At 45.8% G+C, this 22,348-nt stretch overlaps 1 protein-coding gene across 9 annotated transcripts in view; it reads left to right on the top strand.

Moving 5' to 3' along the window:
* The window catches only part of RIPOR2 (RHO family interacting cell polarization regulator 2), a 215,494-nt gene that overhangs the window by 141,931 nt on the left and 51,215 nt on the right, over positions 1 to 22,348 (top strand). For all 9 annotated transcript variants that reach the window (XR_004285260.1, XM_032341261.1, XM_032341266.1 and 6 more), the window contains exons 2-4: positions 18,985 to 19,111; positions 20,448 to 20,603; positions 21,360 to 21,438. Coding sequence is in view for 8 of the 9 variants with exons in the window: in XM_032341261.1 (XP_032197152.1) it covers positions 18,985 to 19,111; positions 20,448 to 20,603; positions 21,360 to 21,438 (362 nt within the window). In the remaining variant the exon portion in view is untranslated. The remainder of the gene's footprint in view (positions 1 to 18,984; positions 19,112 to 20,447; positions 20,604 to 21,359; positions 21,439 to 22,348) is intronic.

The following is a 22,348-nucleotide window of genomic DNA, read 5'->3' as shown; positions in this document are numbered from 1 at the left end:
ACATGTACGTTTACATGTGCTCTTCATTTGCTAGGACAAATGCTCTCATGTAAACCATATTCCTTGACTCTGGACGTACTAACAGAGGCGTGACTATAAATTTAATACTACCTTTTCTTGCGGCGAATATTAATTGTGGCATACAGTGTAATCTGGAATCCAGCTCTGGAGGGTGGCAAAAGGCAGGGGTGTGGTTACTCGCATCTGGCCACCCGTCCACACTGGTGCCCCCTTTCCTCTTCACCCTGGGTACCCCAGGCTGAAAAGCTGGAGGGCATCTACTCTTGGGGCTGGAACCCCTGCCCTGCTAACTTGGAAACAATAGAACCATCTTGCCAAAATGATATATTTAGGGGGCACAGAAAAATTATATCCCTCCACTGGATCAAAATACATTCTTATGTGAATTCATGTCATTTTTGAAAGACGTTATATAGTTCACATTCTGAATTGTGCTCACCCCATTTGATTGTACTCAACACCCACATTCAGTGTTCTCTGTACTTTGAATTCCCAAGTCTGAGCAGAGGTTTGAGAAACATACGGTGTGGATGACATCCTTCAAAAAAGAAAATGTTCAGAGCAGGCTGATTGTCTGGAGGGTGTTCACTAAAAAAACCAGCAAATCATACCATGGGAAATCAGCTCTTAAAAATGCCTGCTGAGAGGGTAAAGTATCCAGGATCCTGCACCATATTAACACCAACCACATTTTTTTTAAAAAAGATTTTTTAAAAAGATTTTACTTATTTATTTGACAGACAGAGATCACAAGTAGGCAGAGAGGCAGGCAGAGAGAGAGGGGGAAGCAGGCTCCCTGCTAAGCTAAGAGCCCGATGTGGGGCTAGATCCCAGGACTCTGGGATCATGACCTGAGCCGAAGTCAGAGGCTTTAACCCGCTGAGCCACCCAGGCGCCCCTAATAAAAAGAGTTTATTGTTACATAATCTCGACACCCAGTGTGGGGCCCGAACTCACTACCTGAGATCAATAGTAGCGTGCTCCACTGACTGAGCCAGCCAGGTGCACCCCAGCTGCACTTTTTAAACAGGAAAATCAACAGTTTTTGACTCCCTCTGCATATATCATATAGTCTCTATCGTTGAAGACTAGCTCAGTTTACTAATTCAGTTTTCAAGAGACGCACAGTACCTAGGTAAATTATAAACCTCATGCCTTCAACTCCTCTGAAGCTTTTCTCCTCTGGGAGATGCCTAGGAATCTCAATCTAGACCTTATTAAACTAAGAATGATTTGATAATACAGTCTCATCATGGTTACAATAAAAATAACAAATGCATAGTCAGTCTTTTAAGCACTTGACATTCCCTGGTCTATTTACTCTTCAGGCAACCAGTGAGCTTGGTCTTATTGTCATCCCCATTTTACAGGTGAGGTCACTGAGGCCTGGAGAGGCTAAGCAACCTATCAAGGATACGCATAAAAAGTAGTCTTGCTGGCCACAAACCCAGGCAGGCTGAGTTCTTTCATCCCAACAGCCCTGAGATAGAAGGCATTGCATTCTTTTAATAGAGAGCATGCGTGTGCATGCACATGTGTGCGTGGGTGGGAGAAGGGCCAGAGGGAGAGAAGAGAGAGAAATCCCAAGCAGACTCCCTGCTAAGCGCAGAGCCAGACCAACAGGGGTGGAGGGGGTTGGAGTGAATGGGGGCGGGGTCTCATGACTCTGAGATCATGCCCTGAGCCAAAATCAAGAGTCAGGGGTTCAAATGACTGAGCCACCCAAACGCCCACTAGAAGGCATTACTTTTAAGTCTTTGCAAGAATGGAAAAGTTTTTCTTTTAAATTCTAGGATTCCAAGAATCTTTCGCTTTTTGTGTCATTCAATAAAAATACAATTATATCCTGTTTTTCCTGGCAAACACTTGCAATGCCTTTTTCAAATATCGTTTGTAGTGAATTGGAATCAGGTGACCAGGGACCCATTAATGACTTAATTTTTTACATATTAAAAGAATGGAAGGGAGATATGGTCAGTGATTGCTGCATACCATGTGTGCAGAGAAAATGTAAGCCCTGGGAAGATTTTTTTTTAAAGATAACCTATCCCCAGGCCCCTCCCCAGATCAGCTAAATTGAAATCTTTGGGGCTAAGGCTCAGACATTTTTTAAAAGTTCTCCAGATAAAAAATAATCATAATCATAATCATAATAATTAATAAAAGCTCTCCAGGTGACTCTATTAGGTAGCCAGGTTTGGGGACTTCTAAATTAGATGTTGTAGTATATTAGGCTTTTTCTGGAGTTTAGTGAGAGTTATATCAATAGGAACTTACAGAGGCTGGGATGTAGGTTAAATATTTATTTCAGGGTAGCAAATGTTTTCAAATAAACCAATGACTGAGTTGCTAACAGTGGTCATGATTTTCTGGATTTAGCCACAGAGTATAATGGACAGGGATGGATTACCTCTGCATGGCAAAGATGGCCCGTTTATTTTTGATGAATCTAAGATCCCATCGTGGGATGCCTAGGTGGCTCAGTGGGTTAAGGGGCTGCCTTCTGCTCAAGTCATGATTCCAAGGTCCTGGGATCGAGCCCTGCATTGGGTTCCTTGCTCAGAGGGAGCCTGCTTCTCCCTCTCCCTCTGCAACCCCCAGCTCGTGCTTCCTCTCTCTCCCTCTCTTAAATAACTAAATAAAATCTTAGAAAAATATCAAATACTGTCATTATCGTTGTCAACCCATAATGAGCGCCTCATTGTAGGTCTGGTTGTAAAATCAGAAAATACAACACAAGGAGGGTAATAGACAAGTGTCAGCCATTCTTCCTGAGCCATCTGAGTACCCGATTACTACCAACGGATGATGTTTGGGGGCATTCTGAACACCGATGACCCTTCCCTCTAGGCTGATAGGAAGTCACGTTAAGAAACAGGCGAAGAAAACTAGGCGAGGAATTCTGCCTTCTCAGCTGAAAGAAAATGGAGTTGGGTAGACACAAGAGCCCATCTGGGGGGTAGACACTCAAATTCTAGTTTCTGTTCCTCCAACAGTCTTGTGGACCATGCCCTGCAGGTCAGTTGCCTTACCTAAACAACAGGCATTGTGGTACCTATCATACCCGACCCAGTTGCTATCGGGATGTAGAGTAGCTGTCAAAGCGTTGGAAAGGGGGAATCTGCAGACCTAAAATGTTATTACCCATCTCCTCTTCGAGGCCCTGAGGCTATGCTAGAGACACACAGAGCTGCTTAGCCACCAGATGAACTGTTCTATTTCTTTCCAAAGGGTCACCTATCATAGATTCTTTTTAATTTAGCACCTGATACTACATTCTTTGGAAAGAAGCGCCATATGCTGGAGAAGGTCTCTGTCTATTGGCTTGGATGCCTACCCTCCCTACGTGGAGATTATTTCATTTTTGTTTGTTTTCACATGGCTCTTATTACCCAATCCCACGCCCAGCCCCAGTTTGCTTGAAGTATGCATTTGTTTCTGTAAGTCCTGACAGCCTTAGACCTCCCTGTCCCCTTGTTGATGGTAAAAGTCTCAAGGTACTCCCACGAGCTTCCTCCTGCAAGCCAGAGAAACAGAGGCAAACTCTGAGGCTCCCTGACCACACAGCTCCCTTTCCGTTGGCCCAAGAGACATGGTTCCAGCTCGGAGTGCCTGTGTTTACACAGATGTTGGCCCGAGGGCAGTGGAAAATTAGGTGGATTTGGAACCTAAAGCCAGTTAATTTGACCATCAGTGTGGTCAAATTATAGACTTCTTGTTTGCTTTGAAGTGGGATAGAGTAGACCCACCAAGCTAAAAGGCCAAACAAAATCTCCTCCTCTTTCTAGAGAAAATAGACACAAATTTCCCTCCTTGATGACTTCATCTTTTTCTGCACCAGGATCTGAGCAACTCAAGGACTATCCTGCATCGCATCCATCTTGCCTTTTATCGTGTCCTGAACTGCCCTATAAAGGGGGAAAGGTTAAAAATTATTTTCTTCTGGAGCACCTGGGTGGCTTAGTTGGTTAAGCGTCTGCTTTCAGCTCAGGTCATGATGCCAGGGTCCTGGGATTCTTATTTATCTGAGAGACAGTGAGAGAAAGAGAGCATGAGAAGGGGAAGGGTCAGAGGGAGAAGCAGGCTCCCCGCTGAGCGGAGAGCCCCATGCGGGACTTGATGCTGGGACTCCAGGACCATGACCTGAGCCAAAGGGAATCACTTAACCTACTGAGCCACCCAAGTGTCCGTGGCTGAAGCATTTTAAAGTAAATCTAAACCTTAGGTCTTTTCACTCCTACATCTTTTGGTGTGTGTCTCTAAAGTACGCACATTTTCTCACATAATCCATGTTCCACTCCATACCTAAACTATTAGCAACAGTTCTGATTAATATGTACTTCATATTAAAATGTCCCAAGTGTCGGGGCACCTGGGTGGCTCAGTGGGTTAAGCCTCTGCCTTCGGCTCAGGTCATGATCTCAGGGTCCTGGGATCGAGTCCCACATTGGGCTCTCTGCTCAGTGGGGAGCCTGCTTCCCCCCTCTCTTTCTGCCTGTCTCTCTGCCTACTTGTGATCTCTCTCTCTGTCAAATAAATAAATAAAATATTTTTTTAAAAATGTTCCAAGTGAAAATATGACCTTAGTTCTGTCGGTTTGGCGTCATGATCAACACAGGATCCACACGTCACATCGGGTTAGTGTGTCCATTGAGTCTCTTGTCCTTCCCTTTCGTTTTTCCTTCAAGAAATTATTTGATTGGTGAGATGTCTGAGGTCCTGCAAAATGGTCCCTGGGGAAGTCTGTTCCCTGTTTTATTTCTCTCTGGTTGTCCAAAGAATCGTCGGTCTCACTCTGTTTAGAACGCCGCCCAGGCTGATGGAGGGGAGGGTAGAGACCGTGGGTAAAGACCCATGAAAACGAGTGACAGCCACTTTCTCACCAGTGAACCAAGGAAAAACTTTAGAAGACAAGCGCCAGAGGAAGGCCAAGCATTGCAGAGTGAGATCTGAGTCCCAGAAAACTAAAAGTAGTTCCTCACACAGTTCTCGTGTGACCCAGCGAATGGGGTGAATTCTGTGAGGGATCATAGGGAAGGTCTAGCAGAGAACAGGGGTTGAAGCTGGTGAGAAGCGGTGGTCGAGAGGGGCATTAGAGAAGACAGGTGCTCTTGGGAAGTCTTCCAACCCCTCATCTTCCTGCTCTATAAAAACGCATCTGGGGTGCCTGGGTAGCTCCATTGTTTAAGTGTCTGATTCTTGGTTTTGCTCAGATCATGATCTTGGGGTCCTGGGTTCGAGTCCTGCGTTGGGCTCTGAGCTCAGTGCAGAGCCTGGTTGTCCCTCTCTCTCCTCTCTCCTCCTTTCACTCTCTCTTTCTCTCTCAAATAAACAATCTTTTTAAGAAAAGAATGGACCTGACCCCCTCTAGGGAAATTGACTCAGGACAGTGAATGGGCGGAAGGGATCGTTGGTCCCTAAGAGTGGAAGTTAACTTACTAGCCTGAGTGAGAGAGCTCAGGGTGGTCGTAGGACTCATGCGGGCACCTGAGAGGGGAAAGCATCCTGACTGTGCCTTTTGGGCTCCAGACCCGAGCAACAAAGCATTTCACATGTGTACAAAGAAGTCTGTCATATATCCTTTGTCTTGCGTGTTAGAAATTTACTGTATGTGGGAGGACCCAGTTCTTTGGTGTGGATCTTTCTTTGTAGGAAGAAGCCATAAACATTTATTCTTTCTTTGCACTAAATTGTACTTTAAGCTAAGGAAGGCATGGACTTTTTGCTTCATTGCTGTTTTTACAGTTTCAGATCCTCTGGACAAAGCAAAGGATAGTAAGAAATTCCTAACCAGTCTTGGTATACCCTAAAAAGGAACCTAATTCTGCTTTGTTGAGAATCTAGCTCTACCTAACTGCTTTGCATTCTGATGATAAATTATTTGTTTTTGGCAACCAAAAATAACTCAGCAAATGTTATTCACATGGCTACCTTCTTGGTATGCAGCAGCAAAAACCACGATCCTTATTATAGCTGCTTAATTTGCCAAAATTACCATGCAGAGAACATGTGTCCAGAGGACAAATCTGAAAAGCCACTCAACTCGGAAGCTGCTGGCACATGGCGGCACGTTCCTGCAGAGCCTAACTCGTTAGAATCCCAGAATAACACCGACGCCAACTTCTTCCAAAACGAACCCATCAGCACAGTTTACTTGAGCCACACTTTGTTTAGTAATAACTCACATGCCGTCATACCAAACACCCCAGATGTAGGGAGACCAAGGTAGAATTATCAGAGGAATGTACTTCAGGGCAGGGAGAGTTCAACATGACAGATCAAGTTCTCCCTACGGATACATAATGACTGGAAAATGCCAATATCCAGCTCGTGTCCTTAGCAAAAACATTTCTCTGTTTATAGGCTCCTTAAAAAAAATTATGAAGTCTAACAAACATCTCTACACCTTCATCAGACTGTAGTGTGATTGCTCTTTGAGCAGCTGATTCATGTAATGGGTTCACTCCAACTCCAATATCCCTTTATTAATTACTAATTTTCATCATAAATCTGTGCTGTGAGAAATCTTTCTATAAACTGAGTTACATCAATAGCTAACAATAAGCAACTGTGAGCCATCAGAACCCATTATCATTGGGGCGCCTGGGGGGCTCTGTGGGTTAAGTGTCTGTCTCTTGATCTCAGCCCAGGTCTTGATCTCAGTGTCGGGAGTTCAAGCCCAGTGTGGAGCCTACCTAAAAACAACAACAGGGGACGCCTGGGTGGCTCAGTGGGTTAAGCCTCTGCCTTTGGCTCCTGTCATGATCTCAGGGTCCTGGGATCGGGCCCCACATTGGGCTCTCTGCTCCATGGGGAGCCTGCTTCCCACCCCCTCCTCTCTGCCTGTCTCTCTGCCTACTTGTGATCTTTCTCTCTCTGTTAAATAAATAAAAAATCTTAAAACAACAACAACAACAGAACACACTGTGTGTGCAGACTTATAAAAGCCCATGACACAGGCTGTAACCAAGAAAATGATATATGTAAGGTCATGAAAGTGTGTCTTGTTCGCATATGCAACTAGGAACACAGACTGTGAATAATAATACATATCTTCCCACATAAATTCTGTACCCTTCCCTCCTCTGGATGAGCCCTCACTAGTTTTTTGGTTTTTTGGCTTTTTGTTTTTGTAGAAAAAAGCCAAGTTAGGGACTCTGGGGGCCAAACCCGGGAAGAAGTCCAGGTGCACTAACTGGGTCTCTTCTTGGTTTCCAGTCCCCCAAAGCTCCCAGGAGCAGCCCTGCATACCCTTAGGTGTCATTTTCAAATCTATAATAAGATGCCTGAATGCTAAGCGTTTGAAGTGCTGCTTTTAAAAGTGTTGTCATAACAACAGGAATAAAATGACGAAAGTAACTCGAGTTTGAAAGAACTGCTTGAGTTTTAAGTCCATTGTGTCACCTTCATGTCGCGAGAGCTTAGTAACCTCCTGCCTTCCTCAGATGAAGGCGTGATCACTTCACTATCACCACAATCGAGTCTTCGGTTTTTGCTGTATTTGCCATCACGTGATCGTCCATCAATTCGGTTTACTTGTTCAGATGGAAAAAAAAATGAATGGACCATATGCAGTAATATGTCTCAGTTTGATTATGTAAGTCATATCTGAAAAGCTTTAAGGTAATTTATCCTTTTGGGCACCTGTCCGGCTCAGTCGGTCGAGATCAAGATCAGCTCTTGATCTTGGAGTTGGGAGTTCAAGCCCCACATTTGGTGTTGAGATTACTTTAAAAAAAAAAAAAATCTTAGAAAAAACAAGATAATTTATCCTTTCTCCGAGATGAAACATACCGCACAGCTTGATTACAAGGCACTTTTCCTTTTCCTACATCTCATGCTCGTTAATGAATATCAGTGTTCGTCACACGTGCTAGACAAGGGGTCAAGCACATTGTGCATAATTCAGTTTCCCAGCATACTCCTGGGTACTTTCTCCTAGAAGCTTCATGGGGTTTTTCTTCTGCTTACGATTTCCAAATATGTAGCTTGGTTCTAGTGAAACAGTAAAAAAAATAAGAGCTTACAAAAATGGTAATATCTGTAGAGGCAAATAGCAATAGATGATGTCAGTATCATTTTGATGTTTCTTTGAAGTAGAGAAGCAGCACTTGCCGTGAGCTAGAAATTAGTTGCTAAGCTGTAGGGATAAACAGGCCGCCTGCGGGAAAGCCTGAAGGAGTTGATGGTACCAGGCACAGGGCCATTTTCTTCTCTATCAGGGCGTTGTTTTTAATCTGCTGATCAGAAAGTGAGGCTTTGTGGTGGGTGTATGTTTCTCTTGGCAAGATCAGCCAAGCTGTCTTTGGGGACAGTGTTCCCAGGAGGTTTTTTCCCCTTTTGATAGGCGTGGTTTTTAATATACATATAGGTCATTGGACTTACTATTGCTTATAGCTTCAGCCTCACTGAAGTACAGAACGTTCTTTTCTTCGAACCGGGAAACAGGTGGTCTTGCTTTGCTCCGGAGCCTGCACCACATGAAGGTCCATAAGTATTCTAGACTTGGCGTTTCAAGACGAGCTATGACAACATTAGTCAAAATCCACTCAGCCCCTCTTACAATTGCAGCTTTATGTCCCGAGTTGTTTCTCTTCTTTTTTTTTTTTTTTTTTTTTAGATTTTATTTATTTATTTGACAGAGAGAGAGATCACAAGTAGGCAGAGAGGCAGGCAGAGAGAGGGGGAAGCAGGTTCACTGCTGAGCAGAGAGCCTGATGCCGGTCTCAATCCCAGGACCCTGAAATCATGACCTGAGCCGAAGGCAGAGGCTTAACCCACTGAGCCACCCAGGCGCCCCGAATCGTTTCTCTTCTAATTATCACCAGGCCAGCTGCCGCTCCCTGCATTTATTTGATCCACCAGGATAGAAGAAACAGAGTTTTCATTTTCCAGAGGCTGAAATGGTGTCAGTTACCTGCGGGCCCTTGCAACTGATGGTACCAGTGAAGAGACACGCTATTAACATTTCTTCTTTACTCTTCAAATGAGTCAGCGAGAACCTTAAAATAGCTTTACCATGCTCTGCTGTCACCACTTCGAGCGGTGACAAAAGAGAGAGAAAGGAGGAAGCAGTCACATCAAATTATTTCTATAGGTCTCTTCACTTGTAAAATGTATATGGTTTTACAATTAATACATTCCACTTGATGAGGAAAGTCAGATGCATCTTCAAAGGACAAGTTCTAGTTAACAGGAGAAACCAGTAGTTCACACCGAGCCTTTTACATACGTTATCTCATTTTTTCCTTGCAACCAACGAGGTGACTTAGATATTGTTGTCCTCGTTTTATTGAGAAAAATTGGCACGTAGAGGGGACCGGTGACTTGGGTGAAACCTGGATCAGCCCATGTTTTCTATCCTACTCTGTACTAAGAATCAGAGAAGGGGTGTGGATAGATGGTGCCAACCCTCAGTAGTTTACAGCTTGGTCGAAGAGATGTGATAGTCAAGAGAATAGTTATAATACAAGGGGGTCCCTGAATCTCTGAGTTCCCGCCAGTGATGTGGTGTTTTGCTGTTCATGAGGAAAGACCCCTTAGCCGAACTGCTTAGAAAATACTACAGAGAACAGTTGTCTTTGTGTCAATGAAAGTAATGGGTCAAACTCATCAAATAAGAATCCACAAGTCCATCCTGACGGTGAAGGAATAAACAAACAAATACATAAAAAAGATTAAGGAAAGCTCTTTCTCATAATAGAGAAAGGTTATTGGGTTTGAAGAGTACCATTCTGCCACTATCATAGTAATACTTGATTTGGGCAAGAACCATCAATGGAGGCTGAAACTCCTGAGTCAGAGTAATAAGATATTTGCCAGCCACTTATCAACTGCAGAGGCAAAAATAGTAACTTTCCAGGAGAGAAACCGGCCAACCACACCCCAACCTAGTGATCAACGTTAACATCACCAGCCATGGGGCCACGTGACTCCTTGTGTCTTCTGATGCAATTCTTTAAAAGGACAGTAGTATCACTTATGTGATGTCACGGCCCAAAATGTGGAGCCTGTATCTAATTAGGAGAAAATGTCAGACAAACCCAAACTAAGAAACATTCTAGATCATAGCTGGTCTGTACCCTAAGAAAGTGTCGATGTCATGAAAGACAAACAAAGGCCAAGGAACCATCCCAGATTAGAGGAGACTAAAGGCACATGACAAGAGAGACAGTGCACGATTCTGGATCGGCTCCTGTCGTGTGGGTGGAGGGATGGCCTGTGGGACGGTACTGGGGACGATTGGTGAAATTTGAATAAGCTCTGCACATTAGATAATAGTATCATGCTCATGTTTCATTTCCTGATATTAACAATCATACTATGGCCATGTAAGTGAATGTCTATGTTCTTTGGAAGTACACATGGTTGTATTTAAAAGTAAATTTGCATCTTATTTGCAAATTGCTCAATGGGGAAGAGCAAATATACTTGTAAATATGTATATGCAAACTGCCCTCAAATGATTTAGGAAATAATGTGTGTGTGTGTGCATGGGGAGGATGACAAAGTAAAATGTGACAGACATCAACAAATAACAAATCTGGACAAAGGATATAGGAGAGCTTTTTGTACTTTTTTTTTTTTACCACTTTTCTGTAAGCTTTAAATTATTTCGAAATCACATTTTTTTAAGTTGGTTTTTGAACTATGCTTCCCAAGCACTCATGTGTTTAGTCCTTATCAGTGTTTAAAGTAGCACAGTTTTGTAATTATCTAAAAATTGCTATATTCAGAAAGATGCTAGTTTCCAGCTTTGTAGCTTTTACCTCTCCAGATCATTCCCGTCCTGGAGGTAGCCAGTTTTACCTCTTTTATGAAACTTCTGGTGGCCTCTGTCTCCCTGATCTTCCTCTCTATGGAGAGAAGTTTATAGCTTGGTTGAAGAGAGAAAATATTCAGGAAAATCGTTATAATACAGGTGGATCCCTGAATCTGTGAGTTCTCAGGGGTGATGCTCTAGATTTTACATTATTACTAAGAGCGAGACTTCTTAAGCACTTACTACATACCAGGCATTGTGTATGTTTGCTCATTGGCACATCACAAAAATCCTCTAAGGGTTTGTCCTTTATATAAATGAGGACCCTGGGGTTGAGAAAAGTAACATATTGAAAGTTCCAACAACCATTAAGTGTCCAGCCCGGACTGAGCCCAGATTCCTGTCCTCTCTACCCTGCTGCTTTCCTGGAGCCTGAGACCGAGGTCCCACTCCTTGCTATTCCCCACATCACTGATTGTCTCCCACCTGCTTAGGTATGGCCGTATCTTCCTCTCCAGTTACATTATGAAGACTGGTTAAAGCAGAGATCCGTTTGGGTTCTCTTTGGATCTTGGACGATGGTCGAAGCCCGCCAGTGCTGAGTACACCCCATATGTATACTTCAGTATGTCTCAATTGAGAGAAATAATCCCAGTTCCCAGAGATTCTGAAGATGAATTTCTTTCCATTTCTCCCAAGTTCATTGAACTTTACCTTCTAGAAAGCACTCCTAGATTCTAGGCATGTTTTCAGGCAGACATCCTACCATCTATCTGCAGGAATGATGAGAAGTCAGGTTTCCGAGATGTCTGAGTAGCCTTGCAGTTGTAACCCTGAATGATGCCTTGATCTCAGCTGGACCTCATAATCCTTGCCTGTTAACACAGGGAGAAAATACTACTCCCATTCTACCGACACCAGACTGGAGATCCAGCAAGTTTGGGACTCACCCAAGAGGCCATATTGGCTCTTCCGTCTCTTGAGGAATGAGGCCACGCTGGGTTCTATAGATTTCTGTATCCATCCAGGTCACTTCTTAGTGTCGCGTGTCATGCATGCACTTATTATCTGGTTAACAACGTTGGCAGCCCAGAAGCAAATATTAGCATTGACTTCATTTATTTTAAAGCAGTATGTTACAAAAAATAGCCAATGACTTAAATATATCTACTTTTTTTTTAAAGATTAGTCAACTTCTGTAATAGGTACCTTGCAACCATATAATAAGCAGACACCTATTTTTAGGATTCATCTTAAATAATCATTTAGCATAGCAGGCTATTTACATCTGGCCCACATGCCTCTTTCAGACAACTGAATTATACTTCTGCTCTTGACCAAGCTGTGGGGGAGCATAAACAGGATGGCACCGTTAGGAAGCAGAGCCGAGGAGCACAAAGCGGGCATGCAGAAGTGACTCAGAAGATACAGGGGTGGGGGAGCCGCGTGCAGCGTCCTACACGGCCTCGGGATCAAATCCCGAAGCCATCACCTCTCTGGTGGTTGGTCATTGATTCAGCCTTTCCCTTTTCAAGCCCTGGTTTCTTCGCACTTCCTCTGGCAGAAGGAATGGTGACTTTCTCTAAAAATGACTTTTGAATAGCTTTATTGATACAGAATTCGCATACTGTGAAATTCATTCATCCTGAGTGTACAGTTGAGGTCTTAGGAAGTGTGTCCAGTTGTCTGACCATGACCAGAGCACAGTTTTAGCATGACCCCACGGCCCCTCAAAGGTGTCTCCTGCCCCTGTGCCGGCTTCCCTCCTTGGCACCAAGCAAACCCTGGCATTGATGAGAGCATTTGTCACCTTTGCCGGCGTGTTGCCCCAGCCACCTTCCGCCTGACCTGCTGGTCATCGTCCCATCTCAGAGGATTGGTCTCAGTCTCACTTCTGGGGAGAGTATAGCTTTGAAACCGTGGCGACTGTTGGTTTTTACGTAGACCCTCTCCTCTTATGAGAAATGCTTTGGTGAGGGCAGAGATACCCCTATTGGCATCATTCAGAAATCTCAGATGTGTCATATCTCCTATCATTGGTGGGAATCTTCCAGAATTACCCATATGTGTTCTTAACCAGAAGATTTGATTAAATAAAGAGTAAAGCACCCTAAAAGCCTTTCTCTTCGAGGGTTAGGGCAACGTCATGAGCTTCGGTGTCCCGCGACTCAAGCGTGAGCTAATGCGAATTGTTCCCTCGTTTCCCAAAGAGAAACCCTGGTGTCACCCTTGCAGGGTCCCCCTTGCCTTTGGGCACATCTTTAAATCAGAAATAAAAAGCATGTATCATATAGACTGGTTGGATTTCCTTTTACTTTCCAAAGGAGCACACGAACTCTGGGGTAGACCCAAGTTCCCTTTTAAAGATAGTTTAAGGAAAAGGCTCATTTATAAACCCCTCGACATGGCCCTATAAAAAGAATCTGATAAAAATAAGCAGGATACAAAATTTAGCATGGATTATGTTCCAAATCTTTATGTTTTAAATGGAAAGGAGAGACTCGAGGAATACGAAATACACCGAAATTCTACTGGTGGTTGTCCTCGGGTGACGGAGCAGGCTGGTTCTCTCTCACCGTCTCTGTCCTGCCTTCTTTCCACTTCTTTTGTATTTTCCTGATATAGCAGAGTGCTTTTATGCTTAGAAAAACTCAAAATAACCCAATAATTCCCATTTCTGGAACGAACCTCAGTATACTTTAACGGTCATCTTCACATTTCTTCTAGCAGATGAGACCGTCTGTCCATTTCCTTTATGGGTGAATCCATGCCTCTCTGAATTAGCCGGCATGGAGACTTGCCCAGAGGAGGTCAGCCTGTGACTGGGTTCTCGGGGTCCTTACCTTAGCAGCCCTAACCTCACGGGGCCCCAAGAGGAACGGCCTCAGTCTGGGGAGGGCGGGTTCCAGCTCGAGCCAGTCAAACTCCCAAAAGCGGACAAGGCCGCTGATAAAAAATGCAGTGGAACACAGACCTGTAACCAGGACTGAGCTTTTCAAAGGTTTTTCTTCCTCTTTTATGACTTCTGTTGGGAGTGTAACCACGGGGTGTGTGTGTAGGGCCCTGCTGAGCCATAAAAGCCCTCATCACCTGCCACACAAGCAACTCTCTGGGGGTGATTTCTACCACTCATTCATTTCTTCTTGACAGTTGGCCGCCGCTACGCTCCCCAGAGAGCTGGCTCTAACCCCCCACTCTGAATTACACTCAGATGGGCACATTCTGTTTCCGGTCTAAACACCCGCTGGAGGGAGGGAGGGGGTGTCCTTGATCCCCTGGCCTCTTTTTATCTGCCTCAGCCCCTTCCCCAGACCCTGCCATCCCCAGGCTCTGTGCCCTTCTTCAAAAGCTGTCTGCTGATTGGAGGAGCTACCTTCTAATTTAAACAAACTCGAGGACTTTCTGTCCAGGGGTGGCGGTCCCTAGCGCCCACGGGGGCCCAGGGCACCTGTATCCCTGCGTTAGGATGTGTGAAATCCCAAAGCCCCTGGTTTGTGCTGGGATCCTATCACTGCGCACCAGAGGAGGAAGCCGTAGGATTCATTGCAGAAACAGCCGAGAGAAACAGCTGGGGCCTTCTGGCTTGTTTTTCTAAGAGGCTCATCTCCGAACGGGAGGGCGTGTTTAAGTCAAGGTTCTTGGGATTCTTTCCAGAGGAGTTCCGTCCTTCTCACAAATTGGTGAGATGGGAGAGCTGCCTGGTAAAACCTCTGGGTCTCTTGGGACAAAGCACAGTGAGGAGCAGACCCCCAGCTTGATCAGAGGCCTGAGAATTTGTGACACCAACCACATCATTTCTTAGAAATCATATTTCTCCTTTGCAAGCCTTATAAATGTACACAACAATGTAAATATACTTGCTACCCAACACTTAACCAGGTATGTTCTTTATTTTTTGTCCTTTTATAAATTGAAGCATCATTGACAAGCAATAGCCTATGAATTTCAGGGGTGCATCACAGCAAGTCACCATTTTTCCCCATTATGAAGTGACCCCCAGGAGAAGTCTCATTGCCATCGGTCCCATCATATGTACTTTTTTGTGCGACGTTCTTTTTCCTCCAGTCCTCACTCGGGGCAGCTCCAAATGTCTGCAATTCCTAAAAAGATTTTTGCATGGCGGGGCACCCAGGTGGCTCAGTCACTGAAGTGTCTGCCTTTGGCTCAGGTTATGATCCCGGGGCCCTGGGATCGAGCCTCGTGTCGGGAATCCCTGCTCATCTGGGAAGTCTGTTCCTCCGTCTCCCTCTGCCCCCCGTCTTTCTCTCTCTCTCCAATAAATAAATAAGTAAAATCTAAAAAAAAAAAAAATTATTTTGCATCATACAAATCATACATAAATATATTTCCTTTATGAAAACGAATACAAACATTAAAAGATGGCTGACCCCTCTGTCTCCCTGCTCCGTAGACAGTCTTGGGGACGTTTTCTGAACTTTTATATTCCACGGACACGATTGTATGTTGTTCTGTTTGTAACACTCCTGGTGTCACACTCTGTTTTGTTCTGCAATTTGTCCTCGGATCTTTCTACGTAGGTCTATTGACTTTAAAACTGCCACAGAAGATCCTGTCTCATGGTTTTGCCGTAACGTACTGACCATTGCCCGAAAGATTAGCGTGCCTATCCTGTCCGTTTATCCACCGCTACATTGCCTATCGTGAGCAACCCCGTAGAGGCCCCTTGGTGAACTTGAGTCTTTGTCTACAGGACAGACCAAAGAGTAGATGTGATGCTCTAAAGGATCCCTATGTTTTACTTCTCGAACACCTGCTGCCAAATTACCCTCCAAACTTTGGGTACCGCTTTCTACCCCTAGGACAATGATACTGCCGTTCCCTGTGGTCCTTTTTTTCCAGCTAAGGCTTTTAGGCCAAAGGGGCATCCACTGTTAAGATGTAAATTGCTCCGAGGAAATGACTGGTTTTAAGTCTTTAAAGCCTTGAAAGGCAACCGTGTCGTTTTGGGGGTGGTTTGGCTGGATGCTGGGAACACCGCATCCGTGGGATTTCTAGGAAGCCAGGAAGGAGCCTGTAGACTTGGCTGACTCATCGGCCCGAGGTGGGAGTGGAGTCACCAAAAAGGTGGTAACAGAGCATCTGTGGGAGAGCTGGTAAGTGGGAAGGAGATGGGAGAGCTAGAAGACGGGTCTGGGTCTGGAAGAACTGGGGGAACTAACCCTGCTTCAGAATTAAGGGTGTGGACCGGGCACGTGTGTGATTACTCTCTTTCCTAAGACCTCCTCCTCTGTCTACTCCGTCCCCACTTTCTCCCTTCCTCCAGGAGCCTGACTATGTGTAGGGACTGCACACACTAGTTTTATGACTCTCCTGGGGCAGGGGGGCAGCCTCCAGGAGAATGGACCTGCAGGATAGAGATCTCAGCCTAAACCAGCTCTCGGCCAAATTCTTTCTCGCTAATGATCATTTCTAAGACCAGAAAGGCTCATTCCTACCATCATCCATTCAACCTCTAAGTATCATGAAAAGCTTCTCAGGGTTTTATCCATCCCAAAGTATTTCACATTCTGAGAACCTTGGGCAAAGGTTTGTTTTAGGCTCATGACCTTTCCTTATCTATCGCTTAACTAAGGAAGAAGGTGAATTATATCTGGTTGATATGTTTTACTCGCTCACTGTTCAATTCATTTAACAAGACAGTTAAACTTTGCAAAGAGAGGCTTATTTAAAACTGAATAGTCCTTTTTAAAAGTTGGATTTGAGAAATTGTAGCAGATTATTTTAACTGAAGTTTTAAAGTTTCAAAAAAAAAAATCGAAAATTTCAGCCAACATCACCCCCCCCACCTTTTTTTAAAAGATTTTATTTTTTTGAGAAAGAGAGCTCAAGTGAGTCCACAAGTAGGCAGAGTGGCAGGCAGAGGGAGAGGGAGAAGCAGGCTCCCACCAAGCCGGGAGCCTTATGCGGGGCTCGATCCCAGGACCCTGGGATCATGACCTGAGCTGAAGGCAGACCCTTAGCTGACTGGGCCACCCAGGCGCCCCCCCACCCCCTTTTCTTTGCTGAGACTAAGAATCACCTGAGGTCCTTTTCAAAGTCTGGATCCCCACTCAGCACTCTGCATTAGTTAAACTGAATGCCTGGGAAAGGGGAACCAGAGGCCCATAGTGGAAACTACCAATCCAATGGATAAGAGAAAAAAAATCTTTTTGGCTTAAAAATTTCTAGGAAGTACAAGATAACTGTGCCATTAAGATATTTTAAATGCATTCATTCTTTTCCTGTGGTCAAAGAACTCCATAATGCAACAGTAGATTGAGTGAACAGTAATTTAAAGAATGAGATACAATACTTATAAAATTTGCCACGTTTCGGAAAACCTGGGTGGCTCAGTCAGTTGAGCCTACGACTCCTGATCTCTGCCCAGGTCTTGATCTCATGGTCATCAGTTCAAGCCTGAATTGAGCTCCACGCTGGGCGTGGCACCTATTTGAAAATTTTTTTTTTTTTTGCAGATTTAAACCTTATGGTGCATTTTTGTTTATAACACGAGTACAGAAATAACACAAACTGTAGTGTCTTCTTGATGTTCATGACAAGTTTGCATGTAGACACCAAGGTCGCTCAGGCATGCTTTCTGCACCTGAGCAGTGGACAGACCTCTTTGTAAGCGGCCAAGGGCACTTAGGAGAACCTCATTAAGTCCTGCATTTTGTCCTGCCACTGGTGCACTAGATACGAACTTTACTGCGCTCACACACTTCCACTTTATCAGTTTGAAAATTCTAAAGAATGCCTGCAAAACTTAAACTCACCCCCAGCCCCTCCCGAGGCTGGAATGGAAGGCGTGGGACACCAATCCCAGTCCCATCCAGGTCAGAGAGCGAGCTGGCTGCCTCCTGCAGGGCTGGCTGGGCTGGGAGTGACTCAGCACCTGTGCATTGCAAGAATGCCTGCAGAGCCCAGAGCGATTCTTCTGGGGGGCAGGGGAAGGAATGAGGGGATTTAACAACCAGCCGCCCTCTGGGGGAGGGGCCCTCCGTTCTCTCTCTGGGGAAGCAACTCAGGCCAACCTCTTTCCTTTGCTGAGCTGCCACGAGTAGCATTGAGTAAGGCCTGGCTGGGGGGGGGGGGGGGGGGGGCTCTTCCCTCACACCCTGGCATCCTGTCCTATCTCCTGGCACATCTGGATAGACGGGAAGTTCTGCGGCCGTGTCTCTTAGCTGCTTAGCTCGCTTCCTGGCTGGGTCTTTCGAGGACAGTGGTTGATGCCTTCACAAGGGCCAGTATGGTGTCTGCCCACCTTGGAAGCCCTCAGCCTGGACAGTAGCTGCCTCCCCCGCCCCTGGGAGCCTGCTCCTCGACCGCCCCCGGCTCTGGGCTGAGGGTCCCTGCTAAGACCACGTGCTTCCAGTGCGCCTGACCTAGGGGCATAGAGTTCCCAGACAGCTCAGACCCTTCCTTTGGGGGAAATGACCTTGGACTCGCGTCCCGCCAAAGCTGTGTTTGGACAGTCCGTCTTAGTCGTATGTGGGGAGTTGAGACAAGAGCCAAGCAAGCGGGCAGAACGGGGTGGGTGCCTCCCAGCGTCTTCCCCTCGCCCTCGGTCCCTGTGCTCGGGTGTGCGTATCTTCAGAACCTGACATGAGCCCTTGCAGGAGGATCTCTGTACTCGCCTCCTTCCGTGAGGCCACGATAGTGTGTGATCCTATCTGAGACCTACGGGTAGAGAAAAGGAGGGCACGTTGAAGTGAATTCATCGCTCAAGAAACCTAGTGTTTTCAGCCATCTGGCTTCTCAGTGTCAGATTCTCCCCTGCGATTGGACTGGGTTTCGAACGTGATTCAGGACCTGGCTGACGCTTTGACTTGACCTATTTGTGTGTTTCTGCTGTTGTTTTTCTTGTTGAACAGAGGTAAACATTCCAAAGTGTTCATGTATTTGAACTTTGTCTTAAATATAGATAGATAGATAGATAGATCTATATCTATCCCTGAAAAGAAACCTAAACCTAAAATGACTGATAATTGTGTGCAGTTTCTGTCTATTTCTGTCTCAGGAGGTGGGTACCTTTTTTTTCTTCACCCGAGAGCTGAACCCTTTGGCTTGAAAAGAGCAGGTTGTAGGACCCAATGGTCTCATGACTCACCTCACCTCACCTTTGCCATTGTTGACAAGCGGAGTCTTTTTTCTGTCTGGACCTGCCTGTAATTTGCCCTAATCTTTCCACTCTCTTCCAGGACTACCAGCCAGACTCCCAGAAATCATGTTGGTAGGATCCCAGTCCTTCTCGCCTGGGGGCCCCAATGGGATCATCAGAAGCCAGTCCTTCGCGGGGTTCAGCGGCCTGCAGGAGAGACGGTCCAGGCAAGTCGGGTGTGGTTCTGTCCTGGGATGCGGCTCGAGAAGGACGTGTGCTCATGCCCTCAAGAGGATCTGTGAGCGTGCAGCCTTGTCAAAACTCTCTCTCTCTCTCTCTCACACACATATACACACACACACAATAAGATTATTTAAATTTCTTTCATGGAGAAGATGTAATGTACCAAACATTAGGTGCTGTAGTTTCTTTTCTGTCATCTAGGATTCCTCCTGCCAAGCAGATGGCTGAGGATTTGGGGTAAGCTAGCAGTTTGAGCGCCTGGCTCTCCCCACCCCCAGCCTTTGGTCCGCACGTTTCCCACTGCAGGCGCGCTGCGAGACTGTGTTTGCTGTATGGTTGTGCGGTGGGGAAAGACAGCCTCTGCAGAGCGGCTCTGGGAAGCAGATGTCCTTCAGAAACAGGCTTGGGAAAGTCAGTCCTCTGGTTTCTCTGGAAGCACCCTTCCTCTAAAATAGGACTTCGGGGAACTCAAGCAGGAACATATGGGTCACGAAATAGGTACATGGAATAAGTCTGGCCTCAGTTTTTCTGACACGACAGAGGTTTGGGGCACTCAGGGGCCTACATGCTCTGGCCTGTCATGTCCCCTTTGGTACAGACGGTTACGCAGAGGAAAAGAATCACCTCGGAGGGACAGGGCAGGTACCTGCTGGACCTGGGGGTCACGGCTTTCCCTTAGACAGTGGGTCGGTGAGGTTCTGGCCTCGCGGTCTCCCAGTCAGATCTGTGGTTGGGCTCTAGGTTGTCAGGTGTCCGTCTCCCCCTGTGGGCTGCTCCCTGCCACTAACAGGAACACTGAGTTTTGTGTTCCACCTAAAGATAATGCCCTCCAGAGAAAGCAAGCTTAAAAAAGCCGTTGGTTCGGCTACATGGGCCTTCCTTGAACACTGTCTGGCGTGGCCCTTTATCCAGAAACTCCTTGTTCACATTCTGGTTGAGGTTAGTGGACGCTTGTGCCAAAAGCTGCGCAGCAAGCGTCTTCTTTTCGTTGGCTTCTACCCTTCTGCTTCTTTGTTTCCTTCGAAGCACTTGTCCTTGGCTTTCTGTAAGGTTTCAGGGGTGCAGGATATCTTCTCTCAGGGTCCCTGACCTGACCCTGGGGAGCCTCTGCCATGTCAAGCTTCCAGATTTCGGCAGTTTATAAATCTCATGGCAAATTGACCAATAAACCACATGTATGATGGCTCAGTATTCAGCTACTGGGGACCCCGTACCTTCCCCAAATGACACGAACACAAACCCAAGATGATTCAGAGGGTGTTTCTTTGCTCCAGACCCTTTTGGATCCTGAAACTCACAATTTCCTTTTCCTCCGCATAGATGTAACTCCTTCATCGAAAATCCCTCTGCGCTCAAGAAGCCTCAGGCCAAACTGAAGAAAATGCACAATTTAGGACACAAAAACAACAACCTCCCCAAAGAGCCTCAGCCTCAGAGAGTGGAAGAGGTCGTCAGAGCCTTGAAAAACGGCCTCGAGTAAGACCATAGACCCTATTAGCCGCCTACAACGTTTTTCCTTTCTAAAATCCTCGGGGGCCAGGAGGGGAGTGCAGGAAAGTTTTTAGAGATCATTTTAAAGTGTCTATTGCTGTAGTAGGTATTTTATTCTCGTACTGTAATCGAGGAAGCCTTAAATGAGTCTCAAATACGTGAAATATGTTGGGTTTCTACATCACATCCATAACCTTGAAGGAGATCCGAACTAGTGATGTGTTTAACTCGGCACAGTGTTGGGTTTCACGTAAACAGCGGTGGACAGACAGCTCTGACTTGGTGATCGCTGAGGAAGGATTCTGAAACCCTCCCGAGTTATTTTATTACATAGTATACTGTATATGAATTATGCCCTATGATCCTAAGATTGTTGGCCCAGAGTAAGATCTCCCTGGTATGTGGGGAGAATCTAGAGTCGGTGTTGTATTTAAGGGGACAGAATTCTGTGGGCCTGGACCCAGGATAGCTGCCATCCTGGTTTGGCCGCACTCCCTCCCCCACTGCTTTTTCTTTTTTGGACTTTCCAGCCTCACAGGGGTTGTCCTTTTTGGCCATCTGGGTGGTACCAGAAACGACTCCTGGAGCTTTTAGAAAGTCGAGAGATTAGGAAACACACAGCCACTTCCCCTCACCGACTCTGCCCTCCCCAGAACAGGTCTTGGCTTCCTCGTCCCCTTCAGAAGGACAAGGTCAAAGCCAGCACAGAGCTCACGAGTATGTGTCCTGTTATTTTTGCAGTGAGTATCTGGAAGTTCACCAGACAGAGTTGGACAAGCTGACAGCTCAGCTAAAAGATATGAGAAGAAACTCTCGCCTGGTAGGTACCGCCCAGTCATTAGGAGGTTAACACAGTATTCCCTTTTTGGACTAAGAATCTTTTTTTTTTCTTCCTATTGGATGGGGATGTATAGCTGGGGAAGGGGAAGAGGTTGAGGACGAGCAAGAACCTTTAAGAAAAGCAGATCCAAGGGGCAGAATCCTATCTGCTCCCTGATGTGTGTTTGAGAAAGAGGTTAAATTTCTTCTTAATGCTTTATTCTTTAATACTTCTCAGTATTTTCCAAGCATGTTGATGTGGATACGCTTTATAATCAGGAAAAACAATATTAAACAGAAGCAACTGCATGGCCCTACTCTAAATCATAAAAGGACAGGAAAAGTTGGGGTGCTCCTAGCATTTTGTTAGCACAGAATTTGGAGCCCAGAACTACTAAGAAAATAGGGTAGGTTAGTGACAGCAGCGAAGGCGAGGGGACCCAAGTGCACCTGTTATGAGAAGGTGGGAGGAGTCCCTATGCCCGTTGCGTTCTGTTTCCTTATGCTCCAGCAGCTGGCAGGTGGCCTCCAGTCTGATGGCTTTGTGAGGACTTGTCTGGTTGACCTTTACACCTACAGGTCACCTGTATACTATTTTAAATGATTTTGTTCAGTTCGAAGTGATCTTACACCTTAATGTCTCAAGGTGTCAGAAAGCCTAGAAAAAGTCCACGTGCTAGGAGATACGGCAAAGCCTTAATGGCTGTCGCCTCCTGCTGCTTTCAGACACCTGCTAAGATGTGCAGTGGTGTCCTTCACAAAGGCTTAGAGACTAAAAGCTTTATAGAAGTTAAAGATTTTACACCCCGATGATGTTAGAGTAGGAACCACCCCATCTCTGTGGGCAGCGACTCCTTACAGGACGGCCTTCCACACTTCCGAATGCCCTTGACCATCCTCAGTGGCAACAC

This window comes from Mustela erminea, chromosome 4 (assembly GCF_009829155.1).
Source record: "Mustela erminea isolate mMusErm1 chromosome 4, mMusErm1.Pri, whole genome shotgun sequence".
NCBI classification, from domain to species: Eukaryota; Metazoa; Chordata; class Mammalia; order Carnivora; family Mustelidae; genus Mustela; species Mustela erminea.
Note: the sequence above shows the minus strand (reverse complement) of the source record. Positions and strands in the feature narration are given on the sequence as shown.